This window comes from Rhopalosiphum padi, chromosome 3, assembly GCF_020882245.1.
Source record: "Rhopalosiphum padi isolate XX-2018 chromosome 3, ASM2088224v1, whole genome shotgun sequence".
NCBI classification, from domain to species: Eukaryota; Metazoa; Arthropoda; class Insecta; order Hemiptera; family Aphididae; genus Rhopalosiphum; species Rhopalosiphum padi.
Window position 1 is genome coordinate 37,567,194 of NC_083599.1, and position 27,238 is coordinate 37,594,431.

The following is a 27,238-nucleotide window of genomic DNA, read 5'->3' on the forward strand; positions in this document are numbered from 1 at the left end:
TTCTAAATTTATTTGCACTTATGGTTTAAAAAGTATTTATTTTTGCGCTTTTGGGATCCATTCGGTCATATTTTTCTCTAATGGGCTTCAGTCACTTTTTTTTATTTAATCCAAAAACGAAGAGCTGTAAATACATAAAATGTTAACTGAATGTTTATATTAGTTGTATCTATAAATTATATTTTCAAAATATTTGTTGACATTTCATTGTTTATTTACAGAGTGATTCACCAAAGACGCACATCGCTTTTTTTAAATAATGAAGTAAGTGAAAATTTAAATTTTAGAATTTTGAATTACACTTGAAGATCATATATTTTAAACACGAGATTTTTTATACCACTTAAGGATGGTTCTATGATGGTGCAAACTTGTATTTATCATATGATTGTTGAGCATATATTTTTTTTTGAATTTTGATTAATCTAAATTACAACTTTAATGAGTGGTTCCCAAATTATTAAGTTTTAAGTATAATGGATAATAGTTTGTGTAACGGTTGCTATAGCCTGGGCGCCAGCAATCGTTACATTCTTTATTATATTTATAAATATGTTAGATAAGAGATTCGTTGCCACGGCTATAGACACGGGCCATTTTATCCATTACATATACTTAAAGTTTAATAACTCGGAAACTACTCATTCGGATTTTTATTTAGTTTCATTATTATTTAAAAAAAAAACACGGGCCTAAAAAAAAAAAAAAAAAAAAAAAGAGGATTCAATTTGAAAAATCAGTAGTTTGTATTACCGTAAGACCATCCTCAATTAATATAAAAATCTCAAGTATTTGAAAAAATAATGTATAAAAATAAGGATTTTTAAAAAGTTCAATGATCACATTTTGATTAATTTCATTATTAAAGAAAAATAGGGTGGGTGTCCTTGAGATTCACCGTGTTAGAAAATTGACGTTTTTGATTCTTTTTTTTATAAATTTCAATAGAAACATTTTCACCTAAGAATTAAATAATGCGCGATTACTCAAAAGTTTTATTAATTTTTACAATTAAAAAAAAAAAAGTTGAACATCATAAACCCACAAATATTTTTTATGCGAGGGAAATTTTAATTTTGGATTAAATCGAATATTCACGCCTAAAATAATGATTTTCATATTGCAATTATTTTCAAAATATTTTAGTTCTTATTGAGCTATTAATAGATATTTTAAATAATTATTTTTTAAATCATTTATTATTTATATACATTTTGATGAAATGTTCTGTTGGGTCAAAAAACTTTACAACGTAATACTAGGTTCCTCATAAGTTTTTACTAGTTACTATAGACACAAAATAGCTAAAAACATTAAAAATATCACAATAATTTCTGTATACATTTTAATCAAAAATTAGGACTAAATTAGATATTTAAATATAGAATAATGATTTGAGTTGTTTTTATAATTTAAAAATGCAATGTTTTAGACGAAAATTAATTCAATCTACCGTAAATTACTCTAGTAAGAATTCTATAAAATATTGTGAAATATACCGAATAATATATCGGCTGACGTATTAATATATACATTATAGTGACTTGCTCCTTAATAAAGAAGTACACTTGAAAAACTAATGCACTACAGCAGAACGGTTATACCTATTTTCCTTCTTTTTTTTTTATTTGAGATTAAAATTAAAATTACAGATTTTAATAGCAAATAATTTTGTATGACAGGAATTTATATTTCCATAGGAAAATTCATAGGTTAGTTCCTATAATTACACTTTTAATTTTTAAGTTGTATGGACATCGCCAACTAAAAAGTGTTATATGTGTAAGAAAAAAGTAAATATGTTATATATATTGTAATTGTTAATACTAATTTAATAAAAAATATATATATAAACGTGTAATTTTTTATTACTCAAATACATTTAAAAATATTTGTTGTTATACTTATATTCTATATAATAAAATAATTCATAATACCTATTATTGGATTATATATATTTTTTTTTATTAGGATAACTAATTAATTTTATTTTAGTAATTAGCGTTACTTCATAATCAATGTGTTAAATAGTTTATAATTATATTAACTGCATTATATAATTGGAGTATATATACTATAACATAGGTTCAACAATTTTTTTAGTCAATTTTTAAAATAACATTTAGACTAATTGTTATTTGTCTGTAACTCATCTACATCATTAATTTTACGTCCAGACTGAATAATTATATTTAATATTTGTCAATTTAGAAAATAATCCTTTATTATATGTTAAAAAATATTATGCAAATTAACTGTGAAAAGCTAGTTATGGTATTTGGTTTTATTACTTTAAAATATAATTAGAAAAGAAGTGTATATGTATATAAACTAAAAGTATTTTTATTGAAATTAAATAAGTACGCCTTTTTTGGAAAATGTTATTCTTTTAAAAGAAAATGTTTTAAATCAGAATTCTTAAACAACTTTGTATAGATTATAAAATAATGAATAACTAAATTTTATTAAAAGAATGTGATGTAACGAACATATTTTAATATATTAATTTACAAATGGTATATAAATATATATTATAACACAATTATTACAATTATTTATATTAGAGATTAGAAGAAGAAAGACTACAGCTTTGGAGAAAAAAAATATGATATACCTAAAAGAATTTAAGTATTCAAATAGATAGATACCTGCAAAGATTAGGTAAGCAGTGTTTGCTTTAATGTATTGAATTGTAATGTCGTTAGATGTCAGTAAATTATAATGATTGTTATTTACGTAACTGGAAGTGTAATATATAAAATATTCAATTTTTATATGGTTTAAAATAAAAGTTGATATATTGAATTGATATATGTTGAATATAGAAAATTCCAGAAATCTCTTTTCTAAAACTTGTTACATTTGGAAATTCAGTAGATATATTGTACTAGGTACTTAAATAACGTAATCTTTCAAAAATAATTGGTTGCATTTTAATGGTCATGTGTTTGGTTTGAACTTGTTTAAGATATAAGAAATAGGTAGTTGCCTGTTCTCTAAGATTTATGCAGTTCATTGTTTAAGAAATATGATGTAAACAATATTGTTTATTCACTCTAACATTTTTAGAGAAAAAAATAACACAATTTTAGCTAAATATTATGTTGTCTTGAAAATTGCATAATACTAGACGCAAAAATGCAATTTTGAGTGCAGTACTGAATAGATAAATGTATTGATTTTATAATGATGAGGTTTTTTTTTGTTGGTTTTTGAGTGTCATTACTTTGTAGAGTACTAAAAATGCTTTAGTTTTCTTCTTAAATATATTTTCCGTTAAAAAATTAATCTTATTGATACTTTGAAGGGAAAAATGCAAATTACTTATAACTTCATTTTATAATAACCGGAATAAACTAATACAGAAAACCAAGGATTCCATTATTTTATAGTTAAAAATGTATAACATTTTTAATTTTTATAGCTTAAAAAATTTCCAATGACAACTGAAATTTTGAGAATACAATTAAAGTGCTTTCAAGTAGCTCTAACTAAAACAAAAAAAAAAAACTAAAAATATATTATAAAAAATATTTTTATAAACATTTTAATTACAATTTTGAAGACATTTATTATTTGAACATACATTAATGATTTTAATTATTTTATTGTAATCCAAAAATATTTTAGAGAACTTGAAATTTGTATGTATATTATTATATTTTAATATATGAAATGACATTATTAATCTATTGCGATTAATATTAAGCTAATGGTTATTTATACTGTAATAATAATAATTATAATAAAATAAATTACTTTAGTAGCAATATTAATATTAAAATATACTTAGTAATATAGACTTGCACTCGACATCTACTGTACAGTACAGTGGTTATCTACTTGCTCACTTTTATTTTATTTTTCTAATCAGTAATTATAGGTCGTAATGCTGTCAAAAACTTTATCAATATATAATATGTTTACAAAAATTAATTGTAAATCATATTTTAAAAGTATAAACTGATGATTATTGGTTAAATATATAGTAAACAACTTTAAGGTTTAGTCCAGCGTGTAAATTATCAAAAACAGCTAGGTACCTGCATGTCAAAAATGTGAAGTATTTAAATTTTGAAATAACTAAGTTGATGATGGTTAAATTTTAACAATTTTAACTCAAAATTCTCTAGGTACTATCGGAAAAATTATACGTATACAAATCCTCCAATGTGTATAAACAATTATATATGATTGTAAGTTATAATATAAAAGCTGCGATTTTTAATAAATGTTTTAAAACCGGAGATTTTGCACATTGATCACATTCCTTTGAGTCTGGTTGGTTCACGTGCTTTATTCAGTAATATTTTCTAGGTGATAACATAATGGTTTATCGTTGTTATTATTAATTACTGTTGTCTTTGTATTGCGCGCGCACATACACACATTTATAAAAAAAAAAAAATAATTACCCATATATAATATAATATATGTGTGTATGCGTAAACAATAAACACAATATACATAAAAGAACATATAAATTATACATCTATATATTTATAAACATAAATGTAGTATGTTCATGTCCGTACCTGTATTCATTTCTGGTATCCTTTAAATATATGCAAATTTAATCCAATGTTATGAGTATTATAAAAAAATTAATACATAATACAACTTGAATGTATAATATACCGAAAATAATATACAACACAGTTAGATAAAAATCATAGTGCGGACATAAAAAGAATAAATCATTACATAGAAATGAAAATTATTTTGATGTTAGTAGCTCAAACTTATACATACCCAAACGTTTGAGAATAATAGATATATTTTTTTTCAAGTTGGAGATAATCAGCTGTGTTATCGTAGTATCTTTGTTTTTCTAAAAAAAAACTTATATACTAATTTTCAATTTCAATGTAACAGTATTTAAATGTCAATATATTTTGTAATTTCACCATAAAATAAAAATATTTTAACTAGATATAATAATTTGTCTTATCGTCAAAATTTCAAGTGCCAAGAATGCTTATGCAATTGTAAACATAATATAGGTATTATTAAATACCAATCGTAATTATACTTGATATTGACTTTTCAATAATTCTACAACTTTTTAATTTTTTTAAAATTTTTAAAAATACTACCCTTTACAACATTTATCTTGTTTATATATATCAGTAAATTAACTATTTTCTTATTAACAACAAATAATAACCGTTCAAGACGTGGCCAATTAAAATAAATATATTATAAATTAAAAAGAAAAAAGAATAAATTATTCAATTCTTTTTATCTCAATTAATTCATTATATTATATATATAATTTAAATAATATTTTAAAGCTACATAAACATAATGAATGTAAAAATATGAAATATAATATTATGAGATGAAAACGAGGTTAGTTAAAAACTGTGATGAAGTATTTGAATAATTTTTATCTCCAAATTAAATAAAAATATATTTTCACTAATATATGTTTAACTCCAACCATAATTTTTTTCATTCGTAACCATAGGAATAAAAAAAAAATGTTGAAAATATGAATTTGTTCAATCATATTGGAAACATAATATAATATAATATTATACATTATATTATAGTAATTTTAAAATATTCTAATTACCTACACATCTTGTCATATAATAACTAAGTGGTTTGTAATAATTATAATAATGATTACAAACAACATTGTTGTGAAATACAAAAAAACCGAACATTCTAATACGGATGTATTCTATTTAAAATGATTCTTCTATAAAAACAGTAATTCATATTATAATTTATTCAATGTCATAATTGTAATGGGTGATTTTTTTTTTTAAAGCTAGAAAATTAATTTTGTGATAAATATGGTAAATTAATTTAATTTTTTTTTTTAAACTTCCAAATTAGTAAACATCATATATTTTTAATTGCAAGAAATAAGCCAGTTGATAACCTGGGTCAAAAGCCTTGATATTAAAAGTTTAAATTAAATAAACTTTGAAATATTTAAAATAAATATTATAACAAAAATATTTACAGTACAATAAATGAATAAAATAATTGTTATTCTTTATAATTATAAAAATATTATTCTTTTAATATTTAAATTTTTAATTAGATGTAATTGTATAATTAAAAAATGTTGAGGATTATATCATATTTTATTATAAGATGTACGAGTACTATTAGTTATTGAAGTCCACAGTTCTTTGTTTATAATATTTTATTTTATAGAAACTAAATATTTTTAAATTTATGATATTTATTTTTAAAAAATTACATGCATTACCAGTTACTACACCACTGTAATTTTATAACTAATCAAACTTTAGATTTGTTATTTTTTAATTTATGCATTTTAGGTATACTAAGTAGACGTTTCTTTAAATTGTACTAAATATTTTTTACTTGGAAACTTTAATAATATACAATTATTTGTAATTTAAAACTCGTATTTATTTAAAGTGAAATATCATTAATATTTTCATACCATCAAATAATGTAATAAATCTATTATTTTTTACTAAAAATGTTAACACAAACTGATGAATTCAAATTTGATAATATTCATGTATTGTATAATTTAAAAATGTATATTAATTTAAAAATTATTTTTAGTTTTAAATTAGTTGAACGCATTGCTTTTTTTGTTATATTTACAATTCATACCTATTATTAAAGGTGGTGTAAATATAAATTTTACTCAAAAGATAATAAGAAAAAAAAGTAGATGATATGATTGAAGTGATACAATGATAATGTTTTTATTTTATAATTCCAATAAGTGGTAGGAATCTACTAGGTATATTGTTTTCTGTATGTATAAAAAAATATTTTAGATATGTACGAATAAAACATTGATGTTAATGTTAAAACTATAATTTATTTTAATACATAATCCAGCACTAGAAATTTTTTTTATAAAATACTCAACTCAGACCGTATTTTCAAAAGACTAGACTCAGGGATTTTATTTTATGGATCAAAAATAGTGATAGGTACCTTACATTGGACGATTATAAAATTTCTTTCGTACGTTCCAATAACACTGTTCCATTTATGGTTCTATTATACTGGTTTGTAGCTTTATCAATACCGACTGCCCTATATATATATATATATTATACACAACACACGTATAAAATATATAATATAATTCACATAAACGTTAATATATTGTTGCATTACATTTTTTATTCAAGATGATGTTTATTCATAAGCCAAATGAGTCAACGATATAAAAAAAATAGTTGAGAAATAAACAATTGTTTATAGAAAGATTAAAAGTTATTAAAAAGCAAATTTGTATGAAAGTAATTTATAAACATCAGAAATTTAAATTCAAATATTTTTTTTCTTAGTTTTAGTTTCTTATAAATTAATATTATGTGCTTTTATTCTTACACAGAAATTACGGATAATTGTTTATTGGAAAAAATCTATTTTATGTTTAAAAATAAGTATGCTTACAAAATAAATATTAATTATATTAATTTAGCGTATTTTGAATAAAGCTAAGTCATGTGTACTATCCAAATACGTATAGGTATATTATAAAAATGTTTGTACCGTTTACTATTGTACTATTATATTAATGGAAAATAACATTGTTAAAAGAACCGTACTAACCAATTCGAGTAGATCTCTGACCACAAATCCACTATGTTTTTCTCTGTTTCCCGTGTAACAACAGCAAATCCGAATCAAATACAACATGGGCAATTACTTGCTATATATTAATTTTGTTTGATAATTAATCTGTATTTTATAAAAGAGAAAAATATAATAATAAACACCCTCGAGATTGTTAAATTTATTCGAACGAACAAACGAACTGGAAAAACATGGGACCGTGGCTCACCGTACGATCGGACGACACTGCATAATATTTTTATTTACACGGACGCTAACGTACACATGGGCCGGCGATAAAACTGCTTTATACCATTCCCTACTGTTTATTAGTTAACGACCGAATGCGGAATGACATTCGTGTTGGGTAGAAGAGAGAACAAACTACTGGAGGGTAATTACACTGTTAATTATCGATAGGTACCCATACTTCAAGAAATATTAGACTACCTGACCATTATTGAATAATTATTATTCCTAATATTATACATAAAAATAATTCACATACGAGTTAAAAATAATTATGTTCTAATCGATTTAATTATTTTGCTGAACCAAAACATTGGCATACATTTTATTCTATACAATATTAAAAGACATCAACAACATTTTATAAAAATGAAAATCCATACGACTCATAACATTATAATTAAATTCTTTATGTAATGCAAATGAATACGGTATAATATGATTACGGATAACACTGTTGTAAATTACCTAATTTAATTATTTTTATGGAATGATTAATTTTAAATGGAGTGTAATATTTTTGATTAGGTATCAAAATAGATCTATAAAGAAAATTGTTTATTTAATAATTTTTGAAAACTGAAATATCATATTATAAATATAGATAGTATTTAAAAATATTTAGTTTTAGTAATATTTTATCACTGTTTAAGAATTTTTCCCATATTATATTTCCAAACTTTTCAATTAATTTATAAACTTTAATGGCAGTATTTATTTCATCACACTTCCAATGCATAAACAAACCATATTCGTATTTTATAAAATCAGGTCCATTTATTTAAACTAAAACTAAATTAAAAATCAAATAATTGTATAAATATTATTGGATATATTTAAATATAACTTATTATAAGTATCATTGTAAATTTAATTGATAATAATCAAGTATTTTTTAATATATTATATTAAAAAATACTTGAGTACCTACTGTTATGTATCATATTCTTTTAAAATAATTTAATTTATTAAAATAAAAATTGTAGTAGGTACGTACCAACTACAATTTAGTGTAAATCGTAATGTTATCGTTATGTAGTTCCTACATTTCGTTTGAATAAAAAAAAAAGAATAATATCTTATAGCTATCTTTGTTTTACACAAAGAAATAAAAATAAAACAATATAATAGCAAGTAACACGATTTGTTTTAATATGATAAACCTATTGTCATAACATCAAATCACATATTTAATTTAATAAATATATATACATTTAGTTAAAAAATGCGAATGAACAGCTCCGAGTTTCATTTACAAATTATTTCATTATTAATGAATAATGATCATTGAACTGATATTATATTATACTCTATAAAACCTTTTTGTAAGCGATAAGAATTTGGTTCGATTTTCACATCACACTCGTTTTTATATTGCCTGAAATTGAAAGGTTTCCATTTTACCTTAATGAAATATTTTACTTATTTTTTAAAACATTTTTTTTTTCATTAAAATATTTGTTTTATTCTATTAAAAAATAAAAATGAGTAAATTAAAATAATATTTACAACAATAAATAAAGCAAATATTAATTAAAATATACAAGATTTATCTGGTGTATTTTTTGTAGTATAGTGATTCACTACGTGCATCTAGTTTTAAAAAAAATAGCCAATTCTTATCACGGGATAATAATATATGTTTATTTTAAAGTTATTAAATATTATATTCATTATGAATAAAGTATTAAAGATAATATATAATATGGTGAACGTCACGATGCAAATGTTGATTGATTAAAGTACTTCAATAATGCAATTAAGTTTAATATTATATTCTTGTTGTATCCTATATAATTTAGGATACTGCTATATTTTTGTAGTATAATAATTATTTGTAAATGTAAATTTATATAATATGTACAGTATTTAAATTTCAATTATCGTATCACACATGTACATTATTCATACTGATACGCAACAATACGTTACAAAATTAAAGTAAGCAACAAACAAAATTAATGCATATTATATATTTAATTTAAATTTATTTTTACATTATATTTTTATTATTTTTTTATAACTAATTATTGTTTATAATTAATAATAATGGAAGTTTTCAGTGATGTTAAAAAAAAATTCAATGTTATTAATAAAATAAATAACAATACAGGGTAAATATTTAATATTTAAAAAAAAATATTTTTTTGTTAGGTTACTATCTCAATAATTAAGGCATTTACTATAAAATAGGTATATACCAGAGAATCTATTTAATGTCTGCATTAACCAATTTGAGACATTTTTATTTATTTAAAATATTTTTTTACATAAATTTATATGATTGCAAAAAGAAATTGTTGAGTATTTTGATACTTAAAAACGGAATTTTGAACGAATTGATTAGCCATAACTACTTATAACTTGTAATGTTTAAAGTTAGGATAAAAAGTGTTAAGTCAGACATTGGCATTACAAAAAATATTGTTTTATTTCTCGTATCTTATCAACATTTTAAATACCTATAACAGTTATAACTAATTAAATACCATTTTTCTTTTTCAGTTTCGAAAAACTGCTGAAATTTACTGTCTTAGAATCTACAATTAAAATTCTATGTTATATGTAAAATTATTAAAAACTTTGTAAGTTATAATGATATAAATGTGAGAAAGTAGTTTATTACTATACTATACGTATGCAGTTGGTTTCAAATACATTGCGATATTAAGTAATCAGTGTGATGAAAATGTCAAATTTGAATTTAGTGATAAATCATTGAATTAATTAAAAATTGTTGTGTCATGACATATTACTAATTTACTATGTATACTTTACTATATATTATATAGTAATTTATTTTACTATTAGTAATACGTTGGGTTAAATTAATTTTTTTCTAAAAACATAGTGTGTACACTTAAAAAAAAAAAAAATAATATGGTTGTACTTGTAAAGCTAATATAATATTTTATACTTTACTCAGAATCTAAAACTAAAAATTATAATATCTAAAAATTTGAGATTTAATAAATAAAATTTTATACCTATAATATAAAAGTGAGTACTCTCTGCTGTACATGATTTTGTAAGTGTCGAGCGAGTCACTGAGTGTGAAATTGTAATTCAACGATATATCAATGTATACAGTAAACGAAAAACAACTTTGAGTCAAAACGGTCTGTCATCCTACATCACTAAGTATATTATTTCACGATATATTTTTTGATATAACTGAACAAGTTATTTATTTCCTTTGATTATTGTGGAAAGTTTATTAATTAATTTTATTCGAAAATATTACATTTTATAAATTATTAGTATTTTATTATTATAATGATATTTATTTACACCATATTGTATAATTAGTATTAACTTCTGAGTTAATTATACCTCTCTGAAAATACCACAATGGTTAGATTAGATTATGTTTGATACCGCAAATAATTTTTTATTGACATTTATAGAAAATGAAAACTTACAAAAATCGTGAATTGTCATGTCTATAAATAGCTCAAATGAATCAAAATATTACACCATATATAAGAAATAATATTATAAACATTTTTAATTTTTCAAGTTATCCTTTATGTTTATATTATATATATATATATATATATATATATGTATAAATATAAAAAATCAATTTTGTCAAAAATTTGATTAGTGTAAAATTTTCCGTTTTTCATTTTTTCCGATTATTAAGAAAAGTAAGGGTTATTTAACATTTGACTTCCCCAAAGTACCAACTAGATTATTTTTCTTACAGAAACTACCACTAAAGCTGAAAATTGGTGCATTTGTACTGCCCAAAAAGGTGATGACAGGCAGAAAAAAACACATTTCATTAAAAAATCAATACTTTCATTTCATCGCTCCGCTTAAAATCTTAAATATTATGAAATTTAAATTGATAATAATAATAATAGTATATTATTGTATCAACGAAATATCATTTTAAAATTGTTTAATTATTTAGAAACTTAGAAACTATTCCATAACTGTATTTCTTAAATTTTAACAATTCAATATATTTATATATATATATATAATATATATGTAGATATGTCATCATGTTGCTTTTATAAATTAAATTATCAAGTTTGTTTCATTCAAATGCAGTAGTAGAATTATAAGACTTTTGAAAAGTTAAAATTCAAGTAAAATACAATATTCTATTTAACATAAACGTAAATACGTAGGTAATAACAATAGAGTATTATATTCGTTACGACATTACAATACAAATATATAAAATTCTACCTTTATTATTATTTTTTTTTTATATCTGCGTTGTTCTCAAGTAACCTTATGTAGCATTTAATTGAATGCATACTTTTCTTTATTTTGGTATTGAATTAACTTTATATAAATAATGAAGAGAAATGTCGAGAATACAAATTTGGATTGTGAAACATCCGGAAGTTTTGGTCGTGTCAGAAGTCTTACGGGAATCAAAAACAGGAAATGTATCAAAGTTTTGAAGGGCTATTAAGTATTCTGGATGAGTAACATATAAGCTTTATAAGCTAGAAAACTATAATTATTTAATAATCTTCAAAACCTAGAAATAATTATAACAAATAGTAATTATTTTTATCTTATGTTTCGAACTTATTGATCTTTGCTTTTCTTTAGTTGAGCTACTAAAATTTATTTATAGGTAATTTATTTACTAGAAACTATATACAGTTCTTTTTATTTTATTTTTAATAAGATTTTGAAAATTTCATAAAATGTATATATCCTGCTAGAATAGTTTGTGAACGTCATGATTTATTGAATAAGAACATCGCAATTTAGAATTATTCTAAAATGTACAGCCACGCCTCGTATTTATATGAGTACATTATGACATTTAATTTCTCAATAATGTTTCAATACCTATCTAAGATATTATTATAACAACAAACATCATCAATATATCAATATATTTGATTATATCAAGACATTATTTATAATAGCTTAACTGTATTCTATAATAAATTCAAAAATAGATTATGTTTATTTCTCTTGTTTAAGTATTATTATGAAAATAAAATTAAACAAACTAACACTGTCTATCTTTGTTAAAAAATATCACCCGAGTAACTGGTATATAATCTATACATAATCAAATATCACAGTATAATATTTGTGCGATAATCATGGATGTGTTGTTTTACTAACCAAACTCGATGGTACAACAGGTGTGATATGTCTAATTTAATACCCAAAATCTATCACCTGCGCGTGTAGAGAAATAAACAGAATTGGGTCCGAATAAGTTTTAAAAAAATTAACTTTGCCGTGGGTGTACCCACTTAACCTCGTCGGTTTAAAATCGATCACGACGATGACGATACTAACAACAACAAAATAACGCCAGCGACAATGATTAGTATTAATAAAACGTATTGGAAATTCACTACTGACCTTGATAAGTTTCGCCGTGTTCTTGGGCTTCCGGTAGTCCGGTGGCACGTACATGTGCACCTTATGCAAGATACCGAACGGGTCGCGCACCGGTTGAACGTCCTTTTGGCGACGGCGGCCGAAGCATAGGTATTGGCACGAGCGCAAGAAGAAGTTGCGGATCTTGCCGACGGACGGTTCATCGGTGACAGTCGGGCTAGTAACCGTAGCCGCGCTAAACATATTGAACTGCGGCTGGAGCACCGGTGACGGCGTCACCACGGCTGGCACGTCCAGCGGCCAGTGGTGCTCCTTGTCCTCGGATATCGGCTGCAGCGTGGTGCACGGTCCACCGCCGTCTAACAGCGAGTCCGGGCTGTTTGCGGTCAGGCTGTCCGGAGTCTGGTTCCGGCGCTCCGACATTTTCTCGATGCGGAACTGCAAACCGGCCAGCCCAATCGCCTCGTCGCTGCTGCACTGCAACGTGCCTGCGATCACAGCGCTCTGTAACTGTTTCAACAACAATTTATAATGAATTGTACAATACGATTGTAAACCTACAGCGAGATTCAAAATGCAGTGAAACCTCTAAATACCGGACACCCTAAATCGTTGAAATTTTGTACGGTATTTAGAGGGAGAAATATAATATAAGAAAAATAAAATATTAAAATTATAATTAAAAAATTAATTAATTAATTTAGTTATTTATACATATTATACAATGTATATTATATACATAGGTACATAGTAAATTTAATTTAATTTTATGTATTTTTAAAAATGTGAAGGTAAAAAGATAAAAAATTGATAATATAAAAATTAAAACTAACATATATTTAAAAAAATCAGTTACTTTAGAGTTTAGATTGTTTCATATTTTGACACGAAGTCATTTTGTATGTTAATGCATTTTCTAATTCCAAAAATGTTCGATGATAGAAATGATAAAAATCAAAATTTAAAATAACATACAAGTATCCGTTATTTAGAGGTTTTCCAATAGAAAAGTAATGAAAATGTACCCGTTCCTCAAAAATGTTATTTAAATGTGTCCATATGGGAGGTTTCACTATATATGTTACTGTAACATTTTGATCGTATAAACATTTGAAGTAGAAAAAATGTATATCAAATATAATATGAAAGTATTAATCTAAAAAGATTTATAGGTTTTACATTTTTTTTTTACAATATTTTATGGAAAAGGGGATTGTGGATCAACATTAGAAATTCAAATGGAACCTGCACTTTTTTTTTAAAAAGTTTAATCCAAAGACATTTCTTAGTACGTCAGTGATTAAACTATATTTTATGCAAGTATTAAAATGTAACATTTCATTTTTGACAGCGATTTATAGAAGGTATTTAGAAATTGCATTTTGACCACAAGTCACTAATATTTTTCATTGTTTTGAATATTAATTATAGGCTATAATTATTATAAGTAAATAAGCTTTATTGCAGGTTTGCATATTATAACGAGAAAAGTACTTGTAGTCAACAAATGTATATCATAGGTTATCAATTTGGTTATATTTGACGTCAAAAATCGTCATGATTTGTCTTCTGTAGACAGCCTTTTGTGTATGGTGTACAATTTGTATTTTTTTAGGAAGATGAAAATTTAAATATTACATATGATCAACATAATCTACAAAATAATTTACTAACTTTGTCAAATTTCTAACTGAGCGCTTATAAAAAAACTGGCGCATCCGAATTGCATTCGAAAAAAATAAACATAAATTAATGGAATGTGTAAATTGCTTGCCATTCCTTAGTGGGGTCTGTCCGAATTGCATTCCATGTACCTACAAGTTTATCTTTATTTATCATGCACTTACGTGCACAACTTAAACTTGATTTTTGATTTTTCTATTTTTTTTTTAACGCATGTATAGAAACTGATTAGTTTCTAAATTGAAATATTTTTATACTCGAGTAACATTTTACCAAATTGGAGAAGATGATACTGTGAAAATTAAATAAAACGATTGTAGTTTAAGGTAATTAAGTGAATATATTTTACATTTTTATATGGGATTTCAAATAAATAATAATATTATAAAATTTTGTGGTTTTTTTGACTATATACAATATAGTATAAGTTTATATATAAAAATAAAATAATAAAGATGATAGTTTATAATAATAAAATATTTCAATATGGAAAATATATAATAATTACAGTAATATAATTTTGTAAAACAGTTAATATTAAAGGGGGAATAGTTTAAAATTATTTAGGAGCCTAAATTACACTGAAAAGTTACGTTACAATATAATAATAATAATAATATTAAAATTATTTCAGATTAATATAATAATGCTTATACATTTGAGCAACAAACGTTGAAGTGACCGATACGTATGACTGTGAAACAAATCACAGTGTACTACAATAGGTACAGTTTGGTAAAATGTTTACTCGGATATAAAAATATTTCAATCTAGAAACTAATCAGTTGTAACAAGTATTAACAACCATATCATAAATCGTTATTCGACTAAAAAAAAAAAAAAAAAAAAAAAAAAAAATAGAAAATCAAGTTTAACTTGTAGATACACGGTATGCAATTTGGATATATCCCTATATCCCTCTAAGAGGTGGCATGAAATTTGGAGATTTTTTTTTTTTTTGAATGCATTTGGATGCAGCCAAAAAAGCATTATGACAATAAATTGTTAATATGTTTTGGTCGAAAAATTAACAAATTATGAGTAGCTTTAGATTAAGTTTTTAAGGTTTTCTATGCTGTGAATAATTATAAATCGACATTCATAAAAAAATCTGAAAGAAATTGAATATTGTTCATGTCTCATAAAGCAGTCAAAATATTTTGAAAATTTTATCGTAAGTGATAATATAAACATTTGGTGAACAATTTAAGTATTTGATGTTATTTTTTCTGTTACAATACAACAAAAAAACAATAAAAAAATAATTATAAATAAATAAATGAATTAAGTCGAAAAAAATTATCGTTTTTTTTTTTTAATAATTTTTCATTTTGTTTTTTTCGCTTGAAAAAAAATATTGGGGTTTTTAATTTTGACTTCTATAAAATAAAAACTAGAACCAACTTTTTAACCAAAACCACACATGAAAATAGAAGCAGTTTATCGACAACTTATCGTGTACTCAAATATATACACACACAAAAAAAACATTCCATTGTAAAATAAATACATTCATCGGTCTGCTCAGAATCTATAACGATTTAAGCTCGAAATAAGTATAAGTACGATATTGGAAATTGGTTAGTAAACTTTTATTTTTTGACAAGTGACAAAAGGCGTTTTACAAGGATGTAAAATATATCGCATTATATTGTATTTTAAATTTAAAAAAAAAGATCCTGACAGGATACAAAAATATGTTTAGCACGGCTCAGTGAAAGACGGCTTGTTATATAATTGTCTGAAGTTTAGAATTCGTGTTTGGAAAACAAAACTCATCAGGTATGATAATTAATTATATTATGTTTAACCAACTATAATGTTCCCTTATTTCTAAATTTTGCTAATAGCTATGAAACTATGTAGTATAAATAATATAATACTATAATACTATTATTTAGTTATTACCTATGTGATTTTTATAATTTTATTGTTTTTGAATGGTAATAATAAACTTATTTTAAAAACTACTAAATTATATAAGTAAATTATTAATTGTTTGTAACTAATATTGAAGTGAAATGATTAATCAAGTTTTAATTCAACATATTATCAAAACCTATAGAAAATAATCTTAGATATACGTGGTAGTATGCTTAAAATCATTTTTCTACTACAATTATTAAAACTTAAATTAAAACAACCGTATATATCTAATATCTAAAATTTAAAATATTAAATTATAATGAGATTTTATTTTAAGTTTTAAGATTTATACCACTATCCAGGCTAATTAATGTGTCTTCATTTTGAAATGTAAGAATATTATAATAATTATTAAGTAAAACTTAAATAGAAATCTATAAGTACACGTATATCAATAATCCATGACAGCTATATATGGTAATGTCTGTCTGGTTAGGTTAGTCAAGTGGGAACATGTATTCAATATTAATACTCATAATTGTGAGATTAATGTTTCAATCACAACTTATGCAACGTATCAAAGAAAATATTCTTTTTTAAATTCTACATTTTTGTTATGTAGCAATTTAATGGTGTCTTTAGAAATTAAATACATTCAGTATTTTGTAATAATGACATAATATGTAACAAAAATGTTTTATTTTTTGATACATCTACATGCATTTTATTCGGTTATCATCTAATTGAAAAAGTTGAAAATATTTTTTTATTTTTCTTATACTTGTTGTATTAACATTATTTTAAGTAAGTTTAGCTAAAATTGAATTTGTTATTATGATTAAATAATAATAAAATCAGTATTAAAAAAAAATGCATCCAAAGCCAATAATATTTTTCGTAGAAACTACTTAGTAAATAATTTTAAAAATAAATATTCTGGATTTATTAATTCGTTATTAAATAAAGGAAACTTTTAAATTTTTATTGCTAGAAAATTATATCTAAAAGTTAAAAACATTTGTAAAAATAGTGTTTAATATTTTACAGTTTGTACTCAATATTTAAAAATAAATTATTTAGTGAATGTGATTAATCTGTTTTATACCTGGTTTAATATTAATATCTACATTTGTATTGGGCCCGTCCCATTTCATAATAATAAAAAATTCTTAATAATAATTTATAAACTAATGGAATTTATATTATTTATATAAATAATATGGTTATAATATTATAAGAGTAAAATATCCAGGGAGCTGGTTTCGAGTGTAATTCGTTATTGTATACGAAAACACAACTCCAGGAAAATAATGATTGGTAAGTATCTAATTTTATGTTTTATTATATTTATATTATAAAATTTTTTTTTTAATTTGGTTGGATGCAAAAATAATTGCCAAAAGTGTTTGATATCTATTCCTTATCTAAATCAATACCTATTATACTATTTACAATCCATACTTAGATTGTCTAATTTTTTAAAAAAAAAAACAATGTATAAAAAAAATTAGGAAATATTTAACAATAATTTACGTAATGGTGATAAGTTGCAACTATCTAAGAATAATATTTTTTATTACAACAAAAAACAGTTTTAAAATATTTAAAATCATTTTTTGTAAAACAAGCAATTTCATTAACTTCGAATACCTTATTTACAAAAAAAAAAAAAATACCAAAATATGCTACGATAAACAATAAATAATAAGGAAAATGTTTTGTTTCAAAGTTTGTGTACTTTTGACCTCCAAAAGTAATAACCAAATCCAATCACTACCAGAAAGTACCCTCAAAATGAATAATTGAGGTATATTATCAAAATGTGACGAAAGACAAAAAATAAAAATCATTGTAAAATCGATACATGTATCACTCCACTCAATACCTGGATACATAAATAAATATATAGCTATAAAATAAATACTCTAATTATTTGCAAGAGGTTTTCCGTTTATAGTAATTTTACCTTTTAGGCTCAATTCAATAGATAATTAATAGCACCGATATATATATATATAATACTGTTTAAACTTTAATTGTAACAATAACATTAACAGCTCAGCTTTATAATCTCTTTACAGTTTGTATGTTTAGTTAGTATATTCTGTTGCTAAATAACATTATGAACAATTTAAATTGCATTATAATTTGACATTAGGTAAAAAATTCGATATTTTTTACGTTTCATATATGTGTATAATATTTATATTTATGTATATATATATATATGCATTTTGTATTGGTCATTAAATCAGTGTTAAATATTCAAATTATTTAAATGTTGATCATTTTATCATTGCAATAATGCATTTCTACAAACAATAAATTATTATGGATATTATTAATAAATATACTTTTAATACCCTATAGCTATTTATATTATTCTTATTATTATATTAATTTTAATAACTTTTGAAATTTTTAATAAATATTATTTTACCTTTGAGTATTCCTTATTTGTTTCCATGGCTGCATCCCCATCTTTAAATTCAATTTCAATAGACTGAAATAAGAATTATAAATTTGTATGAGTGTAAACAACTAATATTTGAATTCGTCATCGTTATATTAGGTACTATTAGGTATTAGGCTATACAAATTAAAAATATGTTATTATTATATTATAAGTATAAATTTTTTACGTAAGTATTTTTATGGTAAATTATTTATATATTAATGTCTCGTATAATAATGTCAAACTATATTTTAAATTTTTATGATATGAGATTTAAATGTGAAGTAAGACTATGAATAATAATTAAAAAATATAAAATACTTACAAGTTCTTTGAATTCAGTAACCATCTCAATATACCATTGCGAATATTCTCCCCCAATGTGATTAACAATACGCATAAATTCTCTCATTTCCACACACAATGCATGTTGATCATTTAGTTCAGTTTTTGAAGTTCGTAACCAAGTCTAAAATATTACAAAAATGTATAAATTAAATAAATTAGTTGGATCGCCTTTTTACTATAGAAAATATATATTATTATATTATATAAGTACTAGATATGACGTAAGTATGTATAATCCATATATTTTAAGTTATAGAGCTAAGGGTAGTAACTTTTCTCATACATTTCAGATACGAGTATACCTACATCATGGGAAGAGAAATAATATGTGCCAATTAAACAAAACAGAAAATAGTGTTTTTTTTTTTCATATTTTCATAAATATAATAATAAAAGATAATTTTATTACATAATAAATTAATGTTATTATATTCAAATAACCAATAGTAGGACCATGTGGACCAAACTACTGGACTTCGAGACTTGAAATGTTGATAGAAAGGATTTTACTCCAACCTTTCAATAAGAGGGTAAAAATGAGATAAACGTATTGATATCTATTATTTTGAAAGTTATGAATTCGATTTTTATTTCTAAAGGTTACAAATATTGCAAAATATCATTCTAAATTCAACCATACCAACCCTATTAATAAAAACTTATCTCACATTGTCTCAAAAAATTCCATATCGTTTAAAAAGAAACTTTAGTAAAGAATAGAAAATAAATACTAAAAAAGTGGATATTACTCTGCTGTATAGTAGAGATGGAGAATAGATCACTATAATGGATGTGATAAATTTGAATGCAATGACAGGTATCATTGTATACGAAAAACGATTCTAAACGGAGATGATTTGTCAGTCTAGGATAATTAGTAGGATATATTATATTATTACCTATATTGGCTATATTTAAATTGTAATATATTGTTATTTTCTTCGATTTCGTAAGAAAATAAATTTTATATGCTCATAAAATTTTTTCTATATTGACGCTGGATTATTGACTATTATTTATTTTGAAGAAAGAGTTATAGAGAACCTTGTGTCGGGTTTTTTAACCTTAGATATAAATCACAAAAATTTTATGAATTTACAACATCAAAATTTCTTGCAAATTTCCGCGATGTTGACATATTTTGTAAACATTTACACTTTTATTGCTTATAAACAAAATTGTGACTAACGACTTTTGATTTGTTTCTTACTACAACAAGAAAAATTTATAATAAACCTTGTATTAAATTTTAAAGATTTTTTTGAAAGCTAAATTTTTTTTATCGGCATTTCAAGATAAAAATTTAAAAATCTATAAATATAAATAGTTTAAAAAAATTCTAAATATTTTGAAAATTTAATAGTAAATGGATAACGCTAATTTAAACATTTGGTAAAAATTTCAAGTACTCACAATGATTCATTTTTGAGTTACAGGAAAATCAAAAAATCGATTTTGTCGAAAAATGGTTATGCATAAAAATTTCCTTTTTTCCGTTATTTTTTTCAGAGTTTTTCCTGACGCTTTTGAAAACTATTGGACATTGTTTACTTTTGACCCCCCCCCCAAAAAAGTATCAATTAGATTCAATTTTATTTTCAAAGAGGGGTTGAAGTCAAAAATCAAAGATTATTACTACTCCAAAACTCGATGACATACACAAAAATAAAAAAAAAACACACTTCATTTTAAAATTAATACATGCATCACTCCGTTCCGAATCTAAAAAGTTTAGTTCTGAAATTCTGTGACTAATAGTCTTCATTTTAAGTTTTTAATGTTTTTATAGTATTCTACCATCCATACTCTATTCAACTCGGGAAATGAGTCAACGGAAATGTGGTCGACTGCATATAGATGAGTGGTTCACTATACATGGTAGGCTGACGGACGGGGGTGACAAACTGGTCACCGTCAAGTACGTTAAATAGATATTGTACTTATTGTTTTAATGTATATGTATAATAGATTGTAGTATAATTTATATAGGTAATATGAAGTGTGTAGTTTTTTATATATTATATTTACAAATATTGATTTAAATGTATATTTAATTATTATAAACTTATTATTCCATTTAGATAAATATTAATTATTAGCATTTTTTTCGTTATTATTATGTACCTATTTTTTATATTTCTATCATAATTTTTGATATAAAACTGTACATAGGCACTGCCTCGATCATCACAATATAACGTTAAATTTAAAATTGAACAAATTATAGTTGGGAACACGAAAACTGGCTGGTTACCGATACAAATCTAGCGGCCAATTTTGGTCAGTGAGTATTACAGTACTAAAACATATTACTACCGTGTGTGTTTATTATGTAAACGACGCGGTGGTGTGGAATAGCTTGAGAACTCATAGTTAATGGTAATTATATGGTGGGTGAGTGGAGGAGCTCACCGTCCAGTTTTTGTATCCCCAGCTATAACGAATGTTTAATAATAAATACATTCAAACATATTATAGTTATAAGTATGATGATATTACGTCGAAGGAATAATTGCATAGTGAAAACAATACCTCGAACAAAATGAGTATGCTCCTGTGCCAAGGCGTAATTGCAATTTGTGTTTCGCCACCATGTGTAAATGCTATGCTATCTCTTCCTCTGGATCTGTCACTGGGAGAGTACGAGCTTCTTCTACTGTTATATGTGTTACCCGATCCTGAAGATAAGGCACCAGTGCCACTTACACCTCCTGCAATGCTGCCACTGCACGCCGCATTATTACTTGTGTCGTTACTGTTTACCGGATAGCTGTTATACACCGACGATGCTTGGTTGGATATGACCATTGGGCCACATGGTCCATGATACTCGGTCTGTTAGGAAATAAAGAAAAAATAATAATATATATTATATGGTTTTAGTACGTATTAATGTTAATATTTATTAACATAGTATTATGTAAAAAGTTGGTGTTTATGTATCAAAAAATGTTATTTACTTGCATGCGGTAAATATGAACTCATTAATAAGAATTTTGTCGAGCCAGACCACTCTTATTGTGTGATTGGTGCTCTTACTCTGTTAATTAAATATAAAAATGCTTAACGGATACAAAAGTAAATATAAGTAAACCTACAGTGAATACTTATTTGGTTTTAGGACTATGACTCTTTCAAAATAATAATAAATAATATAATCCGGTAATAATAAGTATCTCTATCGAGAATATAATATGCAACATGAATAAGATAATAATTCAATAATATCTATGAAAACATAATAATTTACAGACTATATAAAAAAGGTCTGAGGTAACAAAGGTACAGATATTAACATACAAAGAGAAACGTGTATCACAGATATTGTACAAAAACAACCAATCATCGACGATTCCTCAGTTCTCGGGCACCGACCATTCTCCCGTGATTTCGCGTCAAATTGTCACCAAGTTATGAACGTGAAAATTCGATCAATCAGAGGCGACGTAAAAACTACAACAAGTTAGACTTAGAGGTACCTTCTAGAATAATCGACAAATTAATAACAGCTGACTCTGTGCTATAGCCGTGCCGAAAACACGCAGTTACTGCAGCGCACAGGTCGCTGTAACGAAAACTGAAGGTACGCGCAACGCTATCAGCCAAAACTTGTGCAAATTTGAATCAAAATGTCCTACATTCAATAAACCCCGTTGATGAAGATGCGGTCAACTATAGAGTAATGTAGATTGTAGAGAGGCCGTTACGCAGATCAGTTGAAAAGCAAAATGACAACCAGCAGTGTGACCATTTTAGGTTAAAAAAAATTGGAAGGTAAATTATAATGAAAAAATGCTAGGTATGCGTAGCGCAATTCCGCTACACCTGGCCCCATTGAATTTAACATATTTAAAAAAAAAATTATCAAACACGGTGTGGTGAGCCACATAAGACTCTGCGCACTGGCGCAGGATGCAATCTGGTTGTTCGCCTTAACTGACTCGAGTAGTGCTTACTCAGCGGCGTACAGATTCGCCCGCTTCTACCCAGTCACGGTCACTGGCAGACATCAACTACAGATAATAGCCACGAACACCGGACCAATATCCTCACGGACGCCGGCGGGTCAAATCTTTTTAGCCCCCCACCCCCGTCAAAACGGTTATCAAACGTTTTTTGATATCACGAAAATTCATTGAAAATCACGCAGTCTAGCGGATTACTTAATAATTTAGTGACTACAAAGTTGGATTGAATGAATTATGGGTCGGCTTCAAATTCAAACACTGTCAGTATATTATACAACGGCATATCTATATTACCCTATGGGTCAACACGTATCAGTCAAAGGTTACGGGACGCGGCAAAACGTAATATACGTGGTTTAAAGGGTAAACGAACAGTTTGTACTATCTATTGTTTAAGTTGCATATCGCGGACACTTTGTACGGTGATAAAAAATTGATAGAAATCGATCGCGGACACTTTGTACAGTAATAATAAATTGGTAAAATTTGATCGCGGACGTTTTGTACGGTATGTAAACGGTGGTGTTTTTATTTTGCATGTGTTTGCATATTTTGGATAAAATGCATATTATTGCATTTATTGAATAAAATGAATATTATTGCAAAAAAAACGCATGTTTAGTATATTTCGTAATTAATATTTTTAATTTAATACTAATGTTACGTATTTAATTCTAGCCCCACTGATTAAAGTATACAACTTAGTTTTTTTTGTTAAACATAAATTTTCAAATTTTTCAAACATAAAATTAAAAATATTTCCACTATTGAATGTGAATTATAAATTTTATTTCTAAATTATAATTATAATAATAATCTTAATAGTATTAAGACAAACAGCCAATGACTGATGTATTTCAATAAATAAATATTTTTTTTTTGTAACTATATTTTTGTGTTTATCGTATAACAATTTAAATGCATATTTTTGTATATTTTGGTAAATAAAATGCATATTTTACAATTTTTTATTGCATACAAATCCTAGCCCTGATTATTATTATTATTTATGTATGTTAACATTGTTAACTACCTGTGTTTTGTAATAACAAATTATGTCTAACATTTTATATCTCAACATTTTTTTTACTTGTAATAGTACAAACTGCCGCCATATACATTTTATTACTTTCTGAAATAGTACAAACTGTCCGCCATGTAAATTTTACTACTTTCTGAAATAGTACAAACTGTCCGCGGTTTTCATTTTTTCCGGGTGACCGTAAAAAGTGTTCTAAAATCGGTTTAAAGGTGAATAAATTGCACCTAAATGGTGATCACTAAAGCAGCGTACAAGAAGCGCTTGGCGGAATACCATTTTAAATAAATACATTTTAATAAAATTTTCTTTAGGAAAAACGCCGAAACAAAATGATACCTACGCCAGAACGGACTGCCCGGACTGGATACAAAAACAAGACCGACGCGGTGATCGCGTTAGGGGAGCCAACACCAGGCACTTGGGGCAATAGATACTCGAATAAGTTGAATTTATTTGTATAATTAAAATATTATTAATTGTTAGATCACGCTAAAAATAAATTGTTTAATACGTACAACAATAAAGTATTTATTTTATGTTAAGAATGTAGGAACTATTATTAGATACTTATGTCAACAATCATGATATACTTTTAAATACAGTGTGAAGCAAGAAATATGTTAGTTTCTCATATTGAACTGAGATACTTTTTTTTATTACTTTATTTTGTGAAAATGTAATTGAGTAAGGCAAGTGCTCCAAAATGTTAAAATCTAATATATTTATTAATACTATGAATTAGTTCAGTTCAGAGTGATTATTATTAAATGGTTTAAATAGTTTCTGTAAACGTAAAATAAAACATTGTATGAAACAAATTTAAAAAAAAAAAATTGACTCGATGGTAGAAGCAATTATAACTGAGCTTTCTTCATTATCGTTTTTTGTACGATGTATCAATACTTCAAAATACAATATTGTAACAAATAATTTGGAAAGTTACTCAAAACGTACCTAATATTTAACACTGTGAGATTTTTGTAACTTATCTGGCTTTTTAATATAATACACTCAAAATAATAAAAAAAAAGTAATGCTTACCGTAATTTTCTTTTATAAAATATCTTTAAAATAATTTTTACTCTACATGAAAATTTGCATGATAAGTATAGGTAAGATAACAAATATTAAGATAGACATTACGACTCATAGAAAAATAATTGGCTTGGAATACTCGAATATCACTTTTAGCCATAAAATTCAACACAAAGGTAAAGAAAGATGATAGCTAATTAATAATTACGTTTTAATTTTATTTATCTTAGTATGAAATTCGCATAAAATTTTAAAAAAATTCAATAAATCGTATTAATTTATCTTTATGAGATACTATTGGAAATATTAACTTAGTTTAATAAATGACGCGGAAATTTTTCTAAACAATTAAACAACAAATATTGCTTAATGCTTATAAACACAATTATATTAATAAACATTTAAATACATTGCAGATTCATTTTATAATATTATTTATTTAATTTTAAAAACTATGCAAATACCATTGCATAATTATCATTTATAATTGATACGATTATACATTATCTTACAATTCCGTTTATTTCTTTATATTATTTATTAATATTTTGTGTAATTAGTTACCTGAAATCCCAAAGTTCCAGCTGAACGACCTCTTGGTAAACGACAAGTGAATGGAAATGAGTCTGGCAATGTCAAATAGCGGTTTGATTCGTAAGCAACACGAGGCATAGATCTAGATCTTGGTCTTGTAATTGGTACAAATTCTGCAGTTGCTGTTGCAAATGTAGAATCTAATGGTAAACGTCTTGAAAATACATGACTTGGAGAATCCAAATCAGGTAAATTTTGTAATTGTTTTTGAAAGGCTAAAATTTCTTGTTCTGGTGTCTGTTGGTAAGAGTCTCCTCTTACCTAAAGTAAAAATAATATAATTTCAATTTTTGAAAAGATTTAAGACGCTATTTATAATAATTAAAATTTATATATTTTATTAAATTTATGTATAAGATACAAATTTTGTTTTTAATAATACGAACCACGTCAATTGATGTATATTATAATATGTATTAGTTATAATCGTAATAGATATATACTCAGACAATTTAAAAATTTGAATTGTTTTTATTTATTAATTTATAAATTATTTACAACTTTAACTTCAAACGTCCATAACTTTTTTATAATATGATATATTTGAGTGTTGGGTTTGGAATATAATTGATTTAACGTCATGAATATAAATCACATACATAAGTTCAGTATCCGAGGCATTTAAATATTATTAATAATAAAATTATTTGATTATGGGTTAAAATTATAATAAAAAATAATTTATAAATATATTATAAAGTATCCAGACGAGTAGTATTAATAATAGGTATATTATATTGAATAGTTATTATTAAACGAGTAAAGAAATGAGGAAAAAACTTTTTTTTATATCTATATGAACAGAATGTGTATTACATATTGACAAAGCTAAGACAATGTAAGTATTAGATATTGACATATTGTCTATATTTTATTACGAACATATTATACCAAAGATAGAATATACGGAATATGGAGTAGTTTAATAAATAGAAACGAAATACTTAAGAAATAGGAAATGATAACTGGATAAAAATGTGTAACTGAAGGATAAAACTGAGTACTAAGAAAAGATCTAAAGAAACGAGTCAACCTCAAGTGATGTACTTCTTAAATTACAAATAAAAGTAAAGGATTTGAGTCTTATTTTTT

At 24.6% G+C, this 27,238-nt stretch overlaps 1 protein-coding gene across 1 annotated transcript in view; it reads right to left on the bottom strand.

Annotated features, from left to right (window-relative positions):
* LOC132924526 (uncharacterized) overlaps window positions 1-27,238 on the bottom strand; it is a 285,094-nt gene that overhangs the window by 28,711 nt on the left and 229,145 nt on the right. The window contains exons 23-27 of the mRNA XM_060988891.1: window positions 26,117-26,407; window positions 22,040-22,342; window positions 19,485-19,628; window positions 19,145-19,207; window positions 13,177-13,665 (exon numbers count right to left, since the gene is read on the bottom strand). Coding sequence (XP_060844874.1) covers window positions 13,177-13,665; window positions 19,145-19,207; window positions 19,485-19,628; window positions 22,040-22,342; window positions 26,117-26,407 — 1,290 coding nt within the window. The remainder of the gene's footprint in view (window positions 1-13,176; window positions 13,666-19,144; window positions 19,208-19,484; window positions 19,629-22,039; window positions 22,343-26,116; window positions 26,408-27,238) is intronic.